The following is a 13560-nucleotide window of genomic DNA, read 5'->3' on the forward strand; positions in this document are numbered from 1 at the left end:
GAGAGGGAACACAAGCAGGGGGAGTGGGAGAGGGAGAAGCAGGCTTCCCGCAGAGCAGGGAGCCCAATGTGGGACTCGATCCCAGGACCCTGGGATCATGACCTGAGCTGAAGGCAGACGCTTAACGACTGAGCCACCCAGGCGCCCCTGACTCCCCAAAACTTTTGATTCCCCAAAAACTTAACTACTAATTGCTTAGATGGGAAGCCTTACCAATAACATAAACATTTAACACATATTTTGTACGTTATATGTATTACATGTGGTATTCTTATAATAATACCTAACTTTTCCTTAACTGTTTCAGTATTTCTAGGCTGCACAATTTGTCTTTGTTTCAAATTGTTGCATATCTCCAAATTTTTTCCAGTATATTTAAAAAAAAATACATAGAAATGGACCCACACAGTCCAAACCCATGTTGTTCAAGGGTCAGCTGTACTTACATCTCTATCTATACCATCTCTGAGAAGTAATGAATTTCCAGAATATGTGCCTGTCTATAAAACACAGTTATAAAAATGCATGCCAAAAATTCAAAGATTTTGGCACATTCTATTAGATTTTTGACACGTTAATTGTTGCTACTCTTAATTTGAATGATAATTCACCCATGAAAAATTTTTCAATGCAGCAAAATGCATATAATGTAAAATTTACCATTTTAGTCATTTTGAAGTATAGACAAATTTTTAAATGTATATTTTATTTGGGAGACTGAATGTTTTCATTTAATGCATTTTAAAAGATATAATGTGACTAAGGAAAACATGACTGAAGCAGCAATTTCATTAGAAATAAATAGAATTACTTACATGACTCCAATAAGATCTAGTAAGAGTCAAGAGGGTAGTATTCATTTTACTCCAGAAAGATGTTAAAAAGTTTGCTTGAGTTATATCTGTATCAGATTAAAGTATATGTGTAAATTATGCTTTAATGAGTGTGATTGCATAGCTAAATATTGCTATATCTGTACTTCTCAGCAGAAACTGTATCATAAGCAATATCTCCAAGCAATTTGTGCCTGTAGATCAGAGTTAATTGGCAAAATAGATGCAGCTATATTTCCCATTAGTAAACATGACGATCACAAGGTTTTTTTGAACCTTCTGTCTTCTGTACTGCAAATACGGCAATAACTATTAAAACCTTTTGTTAATAGCTTTGTGTAGGGTTCTCACTATAGTTAGGACTTTATAAAAGTATAACATTGCACAGTGGCAAGTTCAAATACTCTTGAGCCTTTAGATGTTTTACTGTGTCAAGTTTATACTGAGAATCTTAAAAAAAAGCTGAAGTCTCCAAAACACTTTTATTTCTTGTTGGATTTAAGAAAACTAATTTATAAGCAACAGTCTTAATGTTATCTGACAATTGCAGGGAAATTCTCCTCTTTATTTAATCTTTTGGTTACTTAAGCTCATAACTTCAGAGTTGTTCATAACGTTTTCATTTTCAATACATACTCTCTTGCCCTAAGAAAAGATAAAATCTTTCAGACTTACATTTCAATTACATTAAATGTAAAAGTTTCTAATAGTTCATGTGTAAAATCAGTTAATAATAAGAAAAATATATTTAACATTCTAATATTTTATTTAAACAAATGATATTGAAAGTCTGGTTTTCAACTTGAATATTGTTTGCATTATGTGCAAACATTATCAGGATCCTGAATCTACAGGTGTTTGACTTCCAGTTTAAGCTATTTATTTCAGAATAGTGGACTGTTTTTTGGATCTAGTATGAGTCTTCTAGAGTAAGTAGTTCTGCATGAGCCTAAATTTTAAAAAATACAGTTCAAGCAAAGAATGAAGGCATTCATTTTCATGTTGAAAATGCATCTAGAGGGAACATTTCCTCATATGGTCCAACTATTGAATGCAGGTGAAATAAACCAAAAAAGGGGAAGCTTATTTTTTTCCAATTATAAAGTAACTAAAGAACTGAATAAAGGCATTTTTTGTATAAATACTTATTTTTATTATTTTTTCTTATATCTCAGAGGAAGATTTTGATAAGCTAGATACCTTCTATAATAAGATTATTTTTATTTAGTTTGTGAATGATCTGCATTAAGTGCTTTTTTTATTATTATAACTTTATAGTCAGTATAATCTAGTGAGAACACTTTTGGCTCTAACAGAAACAGAATTCTGTTCTTGGATCTGGCTTTGTATGTAACACCAAGTACGTCATTTTTCTTCCATATGTACCTCATTTGCTGCAGTGTTTCTATTACATTTCAGGCTTTCATATGGTGGGTAGTATCTGCAGCCTGGGAGAACAGTTAGCAAGTACACTAATTGCACTTTTGTGGTATGGTCTATTCTCCGGGCTTACTATTTATTGATTTAATTGATGCCTGCTGCTTAATCAGAGGTTTTACCCACATGGAACTATTTGATAAGCTTGGCATAAAATGCAAGATCTGTGAAATGTAAACAGTGTTCATAGAATAAGGACCTATAATCAAGCCAGACCTCTAGTCATTTGAAAATAGTACAGCTGCATGAGAAGTAGTTTTCCGTTTGATCTTTTTTTGCTGTGGACATTTAAAGGTACTGTCTTTATTGTAGCATCCACATGCTAATATTTATTGTGATAGCTCATCTCTTTTTTTCCCTTTTTCTGTCCTTCTGACCTCCACCTCCCAGCTGTTTTGCCACTTCCTTTGTGTGCATCTTCTTCTGATGCCTTCTTTTCCTCACTGAATATCTTTCTTCTACCTTTTTCTGATTTTCTTAATTCTGACTTTCTTCTTTAGACTAATCTAAGTCAGACCGTACTGAGTGTACTCCTGAAGCAGCTGGAAATAATCTCTTAGCTTTTGCATTCTTTGGGCACCACAGTTTGCAAAATATGGATTGTATGCCTTTGTAGGCATGTTCTGTTCAGGATATTCCTGGGATCTTGCAGCCAGTCCTTTTCTGTTCCATTTGTGGCAGATGATAGTTTCTTGAGAGAAATTATGAGTTTTAGTACATGTTTTCTTCAAAACCCAGAAAGTTGTATATTGTTAGCAATTTTAAACAGTTTTTAAGCAGCTACTACAGTGAGATCATCTGTTGGAGAAGTAGAATTTAATATAAATTAATGTGGCAGTGAAGAACCCCTTTCCATTTCAAATAGTCCTTAGAAAAGACGTTGGATTAGCCAGTGATTTATGGAAAAATTGTTGAACTTTATAAGATAAGAACATGGTAAAACATTGCTTTATTCAGTACAAAGGATCGGAATCGATTTATATATATATACACACATATATATATTAATTTTTTATTGTTTTTGAGATTACTTACCTTAGTGATAGATTCCATTAGGAGGTAGAACTTTTACATAGGTGTGAAATTACTACTTCTCAAGCATTTTCACAGTAGAAATTATTAAACTTAAAAAGCGCCTAGAATAGCAAGTTGAAATGTCCTTGTATAGTAAACAATCCCTTGGTTTTTTCTTTCTTCACCATTGCAGCCATTATGTTTCCTTTGGGTCTTATGACGTGTTAATAGCTTAAAGTGCTGTTACTGTGTGTGTGTGTGTATATTGTATTTAATTATTATTTATCATGTAAATTTAAATGGCTTTGAGAATCTGTTCCTGACTTTGTGGTGATCTTCAATATATTTGTAGACAGTAATATATTTGTACACAGCAACGCAATGTTAAAAATCCTAGGGCTGACAATCACTTGGGAGAAAGAGGTAGTAGTCTAAGATTATGAAATTTGATAAACATATCACTTCAGCACTACTTATATGTATTTAACATCATATGTTTTAATGTTGGGGTGGAGTTGGTTTTTTTTTTTTTAATTGCCATTTTAATCGTGTATAAGAGAAAACTACTTAATGGGATGTAAAGGAAATAGTTTTAAAAAGCATCAAATATTTTTATTTTTAATGTAATTTTTTCCTTGTCCTCCTTTATTGGTTTTTATCTTAATGTGTCTCTACGCCATCATTCAAAGATTTCTCCTTATGCATGAAGTTACACACAGACCCAGTGTATACTTCATGAGTCTATTTCTCTTGTTACAGTTAATCAGGCAGCAAAAGAAGACACCATGGTTTTGAAGATTGGCTCTGTTGCTATGGCTCCCCAAGCTGACAATCCCCTTGGCAGATCTGTCCTCAGGAAAGATATTTACCAGTAAGTTCATTTTCTTATGTTCAATCTTGCAACAATTTCATCCTGCAAAGAAGTACACTGATCAATAAAACTTGCTTAGTGTGGCCTGCAGAAATACTTTTCATTTGGAATCTTTTGATATTTAAAACCAGGTTTTTCTGATTTTCTTCAGTTGTGGGTTTTTAAATTCATTCAGACAAATCAAGTATTTCTGTGAAGTGTTGATGAATAACAGAATGTAAGCACCGAGTCACCATAAAGCTGAAGAAGCGCAGTTTGGAAAAGTTTAGCAGACTTTAAATTTGACCAAATCTCTAATCACATAGGAAAAAGAGGTTCTTTCCAGAACTACCACATCCTACTGTAGTCATGTTGTATCAAATTGAAACATTTTCTTAATTTAGCTATAAGCCATTATTTGAAATGTAGGACTGTGGATGTCATATGGATCAAAGCTGTAAAGAAAAGCAAACTTCTAAGGAGAAATTTCACAGTAAACACTTTCTGTGAAAATGCCATGCTCTGGCTTTTGTCACTGAGTATTTGCAGACCACACCAAGCATCGATGGACAACTAAACTGGTGAACATATGTAATCAACATGATAAAAATAATACATCATTCGTACTGAAGTTGGCAGTGCTGCCAGACATAAAAGTACAGTTGCGAATAATACCAAGTGAGAAAAATCACAGAAATACAGATGTATGAGTGTCTTATTCACCCTGCTGGTCTGCTTCTCAGATGAGGTAGTGTCACTCTTCGAAAATAAATTCCTACTGTTCTCCAATAAATGTTACTGCTAGGAGAGATTCTTTTTTGTAAGGCACTTACCACCTAGAGGTTGCCAGCAATCTTTAAGAGGGGATCCGTGGATTTTATTTTCTCAAATTTTTCTGTTATTTGAGTTGATAGGTTTTTCCTTTGAATTATATATCAGGTTCTCTTTCTTGTATTATTTTTGTGGGTAGCTTATAGTATTCATCCCTTAAGTAAGGTTTTTGGGGTTTTTTTGTTTTTGTTTTGTTTTTGCTAGCTTATGTAGAATCTCAGGATGCGAGAACTGAAGAAGGCCTTAGGAGTTTTTGAATCCCGCTGCCTTATTTTATACATTAGGAAACTGAGGATCCAAAAGAACAGTCGTCTCTAGTCAAGTAATGACAGAGACAAGACCACAACTCATACCACTTTACTCTCTCAGGCTCTAGAGAAAGGATTGCAGTAGAATTCTTTCTGGGTAAAAATAATTTTCTAACATTTGAAGGTTCTTTCAGGTGTATTTGTCTTTTCTACTTCATTTGTCTACCTCTTCAGAAGTAAGTGGTCCTCAAAGAGTGTCCTGCTTTACTTTTGGTGAAAGAAATATGTTTTATATTAAAAGATCCTATCACCATCAATAAAGTGAACCCCTGAGAAACTTCCTTTCCTCCTCTACCCTCTCCACTTGCTGGCTCCTCAGCAGTCATTTGTGGGGTTGTGGCACTCCTCTGCCTGTTTGTCACTGCTTTCGTCCCATTGTCCTTGAGCCGTTCTTTCTCAGTCACTCTCCTTTATTTTCCACCCAGATTGTAAGGAAGAAATAAAACACTTTTTTGTAGATGATGTGGTCTTATATGTAGAAAATCCTAAGGAATCCACTGAAAAACTGTGGGGCAGATAAGTTCAGTAAGCTTGTAGGACACAAAATCAAAATATAAAAATCAACTCACATTAACACCAGGCAGTGAACTATCTAAAAGTAAAATTAAAATAATTCCTTTTATAATCTCATCAAAAAATTAAATACTTATGAATAAATTTACCAAAAGAAGCACAAAACTTACACTTTGGTTTTTTTTTTTATAAATTTTTTTTTATTATGTTATGTTAATCACCATACATTACACCATTAGTTTTTGATGTAGTGTCCATGATTCATTGTTTGCTTATAACACCCAGTGCTCCATGCAGAACATGCCCTCTTTAATACCCATCACCAGGCTAACCCATCCCCCACCCTCTCCCCTCTAGAACTTACTTTGAAAACTATAAAACATGGTTGAAAGAAATTAAAGATCTGAATACATGAAATTATATCCCATGTATAAAGAAATTTTAAAAGATCTAAATACATGAAATTATATCCCATGTACATAGATCAGAAGACTTACTAGTGGTAGATGACAGTACTCCTTCAAAAAAATTGCATTCAGCATAATCCACATCAAAATTTCAGCTAACTTCTTCTTTTTTTTAAAGATTTTGTTTATTTATTTGACAGAGAGAGACACAGTGAGCGCAGAATCACAAGCAGGGGGTGAGGGCGAGGGAGAAACAGGCTTCCCCCGGAGCAGGGAGCCTGATGCGGGGCTCGATCCCAGGACTCTGGGATCATGACCTGAGCCGAAGGCAGACGCTTAACGACTGAGCCACCCAGGCGCCCCAAAATTTCAGCTAACTTCTTTGCAGAAATTGACAGGCTGATCCTAAAATTCACATGGAAATTATTAATATGGAAATTCAAGGGACCCAGAATAGCCAAAACAGTATTAGAAAGGATAAACAAAGTTGGAAGGCTCACACATCCTACTTTCAAAACTTATGATAAAACAATAGAAATCAAGACAATAAAGTACTAGCATGAGGATAGATATATGTCAATTAATAGAATTGAGATTCTACAAATAAACCCTCACATTTACTGTCCATTGGTTTTTGATAAAGAAGCCAAGATAATTCAATGGTAAAGAACAGTCTTTTCAACAAATGGTGTTCAGACTATCTGATATTCAAGTGAGCTTGGACATTTACCTTACACCATCACAAAATTTAACTCAATATGGATTAGAGACTTAATAGCCAAAAGTGGAAAACATCCAAAGATTCATCAGCTGACAAATGGCTAAGCAAAATGTGGCATACCCATACAAGAATATTAGTCTGCCATAGAGAGAAATAAAGCATATGTTATAACACGGATCAGCCTTGGAGACATGCAAAGTGAAGGAAACCAGACACAAAAAAACGACATATTATATGATTCCACTTATATGAAATGACCAGAATAGACAAATCCATCGAGACAGTAGAAGAGTGGTTGCTAAGACAGGAGAGAAGAATGACTACTAATGGGTATAAGATTTCTCTTTGGAGTGATAATAATTGTCTGGAATTAGATAGTGTGATGTACAATGATTTGTACAGTGAGTACTTGTACAATGAGTGAGGTATAGTGAGTACAAGAGAATATACAAAAAAACTGAACCATACATCTCAAAAGGATAAATTTTATGGGATATAAATTATATCACAATAAAGCTGATTTTTTAAAATCAAAGATTGATATCACAAAGAGGTCCAGAAGAGTTAAATACCTGGGAGAGAAATGCCCATCCTAGGTGCATGGAGACTGGATGCTCCTTTCACCTTTGCAATTATTTGCCTTATCTTGCTATAAGCAGAGGGATTTTGTTGTAGAAAGGAGGAAACCAAGGGACACTTATCGGTCGTATGGGCTAGAGTGACATGTTGGAATCTGGAGGAACCCCAAACACACAGTCATCCACAGTGCTTGTTTTGAGTGTTGGGTGGGGAGAGAGAGCTGGTAAGAAGAAACTGAGTTTCTCAAAGTTTCGCATTCCTTAAAGGATAAAGCCATGTTAGAACTGCACTATTCAATACAGTAGTCACTACGTTTGGCTCTTCTGCTTTTGAAATGTGGCTAGTCCAAACTGAGATGTTCTGTAAGTATAAAATATATACAAGATTTTGAAGAACTAAGAAACTGAAATATCTCATTAATAATCTTTATTGATTTTATATAATGGTGACAATATTTTTGATATATTGAGTTAAATACATTATTACAACTATTTTCCACTGTTTTTTTAAACCTTTTTCAGTGTGACTACTAAGAAATTTTAATTTACATAGGTGGCTCCCAGTTGTGGTTTGCATTATAGTTCTATCAAATAATATAATTTTATTGGGAGAAGCCTGCAACAAATATAGGACAAGTCTTGCCCTTGGGACCTTTGAAACCAGAGGTGAACTGCATTTAACTAAAGTTGCAAACCAACCACAGCCTAGCTCAGTTAATGATTGAGTTGAAATTATCCCCTGCTTACCCATTCTGCCTGGCAGGAAAAAGTGTGCCTTCTCTGGGAGAAATAACATTAACTTGTTGTAGTCTTTTTATACATGATGTCTAATATATAATCAAAAGTTACAAGATAACAAACAAGCAAAGAAATTAGACCCGTAGTCAGGAGAAAATTTAGCTAGTAGTAAAAGACCTGCAGATGACTGAGATGTTGAGATGAGTGTACAGGAGTTTGAAATAACTGTTATTAGTACTTTAGAGAAGAATGTTGAAAAGATGGAGATTTCATAGAAATGTCTATTTAAAATTCTAAAACTGAATACCAATATCTGAAGTTAAGGACTTGTTGGGTAGCTATAACAGCAAATGGACAAAGCAAAAGATAGGATTAGTGAACTTAGACATAGCTAAATAGAAATTACCCAAACTGAAGCACAGAGAGGAGGAAAAAGGAATAGAAAAAAAAAGGAAGAAGAAAGAGAACAAACTGAAAAACATGTGAGTTACTGTCAAATGGTCTAATGTATGTGTAAGTAGAAGAAAGAATGGAACCAAAGGCATAACTTAAACAGATAACCCTTGGGACTTTTCTAAAATTAACAATAGTCATTAACCAGCAGACCCAAGAAACCCAGTACCCTATCCCCAATATAAGCAAAATAAGTGTAAGGAAAACTACATCTAGGCATAATATGGTCAAATTACTGAAAATTAAAGATAAAGAGACTCCTCCCTGATGGACTGAGGGAGAATGAGAGAGAATGTAATAATACCTACCTCCCCCAACACAGGTTTCCGGGCCTACAACAGTACTTGGGAGAGAGGAGATGCTTTTATCTTTAATAAGGTTGGATATTTTCATTATTAAAATATATATGTATGGGGTGCCTGGGTGGCTCAGTCAGTTAAGTGTCTGACTCTTTTTTTTTTTTTTTTTAAAGATTTTATTTATTTATTTGAGACAGAGAGAATGAGAGACAGAGAGCATGAGAGGGAGGAGGGTCAGAGGGAGAAGCAGACTCCCTGCCGAGCAGGGAGCCCGATGCGGAACTCGATCCAGGGACTCCAGGATCATGACCTGAGCCGAAGGCAGTCGCTTAACCGACTGAGCCACCCAGGCGCCCCAAGTGTCTGACTCTTGATTTTGGCTCAGGTCATGATCTCAGGGTCATGAGATCAAGCCCCATATCAGGTTCTCCCCGTATCTCTGCCTGCTTGGGATGCTCCCTCTCCCTCTCCCTCTGCCCCCCTGCCACTTGTGCTCTCTCTTAAAAAAATTATAGATCAATCGATAGATAAATTATATATAAATAATATTTATATATGGAAATATAAATTTATATATAGAAAATAAAAAAATAGAAAAATCCTAAATGCGGCCAATAAAAAAAAATACCTTTGAAGAACAACAGTAAGACTGAAATAACTAAAGATCTTAAATCTGAAGATGAGAAAACTAGGGGACATAGGACCATTCTTTAAATACTTGGCTTATCATGTGTCACAGGGAATAGTTTTATTCCTCCTGAAACTAAGAACAGACCTAAGATTATTAAACTAGTGGATATTACAATGACACTTATTGCAGCTCAATAGAATGAAGATCTTTCAGTTAGAAAAGTCTAAGAATAAATGGGGCTATTTGTTCATTATTTAACTAATGTTTTTTATGAGCCTACTGCACATTAGGCACTTTTCTAGGTATTGGGTATGTATGTCAAGACCAAGAAAAATCCCTGTTCTCATGGAACTTAGACTTAATGGGGGAGAGAAAGAGACAGTTAAAAAATTATTCAATGTTCTAGTATATTCTATCATTAGTTTTTGGTGTAGTGTTCCATGATTCATTGTTTGCGTATAACACCCAGTGCTCCATTCTTATTCTAATACGTGTTGTGGAGGCAGGGAAGAAGATAGGAAATGGGGAGTTAGAGAGGGACATCATGGCCTCATAAGAGAGGGTGCCTCACTGAGCAAGCACAAGGATCATGAAGTGGGAGTGTACTAAAGAAGCCAGGGACAGCCAAAGCATGGCTCTATGCCTGAGGCAGTGTGGTAGGCCGCAGGTGAGAGACGTGGAAGAACCCGCTAGGCCATTGTGAAGGGTTTGGCTAGTATTTTGAGTGAGATGTGGTTGTGGGGGAAGATAATCCACACCTGCAGAATTTTGAGATAATGGTTTTGTTGTTTACCCAATATCTACCTGCAAAAAGAAGTGAAGGGATCACCAGGAGGGACTAAAAATACACACTGGAAAGGAGCTGAACTATGCCTTTAAAGTAGTGTTCCCTCTCTTGCTGTGTCTCTCTCTGTAAAATAAAATCTTAATAAATAAATAAATAAATAAGTAAGTAAGTAAGTAAGCAAGTAAGTAAGTAAGCAAGTAAAGTAAAGTAAAGTAAAGAGAGTCACAGTTCCGAAGAACAAGTGGGAGTTTGATACTGATCTCTAACACAGTCATGTTAAGGATTATTTCTATTATTTGAATTGACTAAATATGTGATATGAAACCTTTCTAATTTTTGAGGGGTTGATTTCTTCATCAGATGAGAAGCCCTCAGGGTTTGAGCTGGAGGAATGGCAGGATCCAGTTTATATTTAAGCAGATAATTCAGGCCAATATATAAAGAATAGACTGCAGGCAGGGAAGGGCAAGGGTCTGTGACTATTGTACTAATCTTGGCGGGAGATGATGGTGGCTTGGCTGATGGTAGTGGCTGTGGAGGTGATTAGAAGTGGTCAGATTCTGGAGGTATTTTAGAGGTAGAGCCTGGAGAAGTCGCACATGGATTGCACATGGGATTTGAGATGAAGAGATAAGGATAATTCCGTTGTATGGCCTGAGCAACTGGAAGGATGAAATTAACCGAGGGAAGGAAAACTGTGGGAGGATTTAGTTTGGGTTTGGCAGGTGGAGATGAGGAGTTTATTTTTTAAAATGTTGATTATCTTAGGAGGTACTGAGCCTCCTCCTCCCCCCGCCCCCACTGCTGATGTAGCAGAGGCTGATCAACCATGTAAAAGGCTTAGAGGGGGTTATGATTTGTGTTGAATTAGACCAGTGCTTCTTACACTTAATGTGCATACAAATCACCTGGGGATGCGTTCCAATGCAGGTTTTGACTTGGGAGGTCTGGAATGGGGCCTGCAATTCTACATTCCACCAAGCTCCCAAGTGATGGAGCAGGACACTGATACTGAGTGATCATGAGGTGCCACTTCAAGGCCCACACCTTGTGTAGCAGATGAGATTAATGGTTTCCAAGTCTTTCAAACAAAGAGTTCCAAAATAGATTTTAATAAATGCTAATGTTTTCTAATGCCAAAAGTTCAAACATTGTGAAAATCTCTATGACAGCAAGTAAGTGTCCTCCATCCCCATACTTCCCTGCTCCCTAGCAAGAACCCCGTCAGTGGAGGCTTTTTTAAGTTCAAAATTCTTACATACTTACAGTTGATAGTGGTTGTACTTTTGGAATCTATGATTCAGAAAATGTGAAATAAAACTTGTATTAAGTTACTGATAACTTATTTGAATTTGTACTTTATTACTCTCAAAAGATCTGATCCACTAAAAGACAAGAGAACATATGAAACATTTTATTTATTCAGAGTTCATGCCCAGCTCTATATTGTCCTGAGTTCCTCTTTTGACCCTCTGTCCTCTTTACCTACTTCCTCCTTGCCTACTGATCTTCCTAGCTTCCAGCTGCTAATTCCTGGACAAAATCATCTCCCAGTTTCCTTTCACCTCATTCTGAGATTCTCTTACGATGTGTTCAACTATTTTTTCCCTGACTTATACTGAAGTTCTGAAGCACAGTCTGGCCTGAATAATTTTCCTCTGTCTTACACAACCTCATTCCCTGAGAGATGTTTAGGTTCTTGTCTCAAGCTAAAAGAGCAGGAGAGAAACAGGTTATAAGGATACAGGTTATATAGGGATAAAAGGTTATAAAGGCAGATTTTTAAAGAATTTACCTATGCTGAAAAGTGTTCCTTCATAGGCTGAAATAAGGATTATAAAAAAGTAAAATGTTTTAAATGTGTTTATAACTTAAGTATACATTAATAATTTGATAAATTTGGTTACACTTTTCTAATCTAAGTGGTTATATATATTTTTAGAACCTTATGTTCTTCAAATGCTGGTATATCATCTGCCACATATTATTAACTGTAGTGTTTATGATTGTTTCTATTTAAAATACATCAGTCAGGGGGCGCCTGGGTGGCTCAGTCATTAAGCGTTTGCCTTTGGCTCAGGTCATGGTCCCAGGGTCCTGGGATCGGGCCCCGCATTGGGCTCCCTGCTCAGCGGGAGGCCTGCTTCTCCCTTTCCCACTCCCCCTGCTTGTAGAGCATATTGTGACCAAGACTTCCCAGACTTCAGAACGTTATTGAACCTGGGAAATTATAAAAAGAAAATTTAGTTGCTTTTGCTTTCCTCAGTGAGATAGTTGCTGGGTGGTCCTTGAAGAACAAATATATTGGTACCTGAATACTGAGTTACTACAGCTGAAGGAAACTGAAATGATTACAACTAAAGTATTCTTTGTTACCATTTCAATTGAAAAGACCAAGTGATTCACAATTTAATACTACCATATGAATTAAAATGTTGCATGCATTTGGGCTTTAACATCCTACTTTGGAACTCTGTTCAGCATCTGTAATAATGCTCGATTTTTAACATGACAGAATTTGTGTTTTTTAACCCAACATGCATCTTCTTCCATGAGCTGACCTCAACCTATATTTCAAATCTTACCACTAATTGTTTCTTTACATAAGACTGTTATTCAAATTATTTTGTTTACCCCAGTAATGCTTAGTACGTTCTTTTCTGTGGCCCTTGTTTATATATGCATTTTCAACTTTCGTGGAATACAGCTTTCTTCCAGCTTAGCCTTTCAAAGAGCTTTAGTTATAAAAACTTTACATTGGAGAGGTTATGGATCCTATAAAAATATTTTTCTTTGGTGTTCAACATTGTTAATGTAAAAAAACTCCCAAGAATCATATCTGTCTTTTAATGTCTCACTTAAGTCCTTCTCTTTTGTGAAAACTTTCATAATCATTTTCCTTAACGTGTCGTCTTTCTTTGGCCTTCTATACCAGTGCCTGAGCCACCTTTCTGCACTTAGAATGTAAGAGGAGCAGTAATAGCTAACGTCGAGCGAGTGCTTCCCTTGTGTCAAGGATTCTACTTGATGTTTCAATGCAATGCTTACTTCACTATAACCTTTAAGAGTCAGGCATTAACGATTATCTGTACTTGAGAGACAAACGATGAGTCTACAGACAGGAAGTAATTTCTCCTGGGTCACACATAAAATAAATGAC

General features: G+C 35.9%; 1 protein-coding gene across 2 annotated transcripts in view; it reads left to right on the top strand.

The window, feature by feature from the left end:
* VPS13B (vacuolar protein sorting 13 homolog B) overlaps positions 1-13560 on the top strand; it is a 767339-nt gene that overhangs the window by 438217 nt on the left and 315562 nt on the right. For both annotated transcript variants that reach the window (XM_035011614.1, XM_035011613.1), the window contains one exon: positions 4044-4155. In XM_035011614.1, the coding sequence (XP_034867505.1) occupies positions 4044-4155 (112 nt within the window). The remainder of the gene's footprint in view (positions 1-4043; positions 4156-13560) is intronic.

The sequence above is a fragment of the Mirounga leonina genome, unplaced genomic scaffold (assembly GCF_011800145.1).
Source record: "Mirounga leonina isolate KUSES-001 unplaced genomic scaffold, KU_Mleo_1.0 Mir_165, whole genome shotgun sequence".
In the NCBI taxonomy this organism is placed as follows: Eukaryota; Metazoa; Chordata; class Mammalia; order Carnivora; family Phocidae; genus Mirounga; species Mirounga leonina.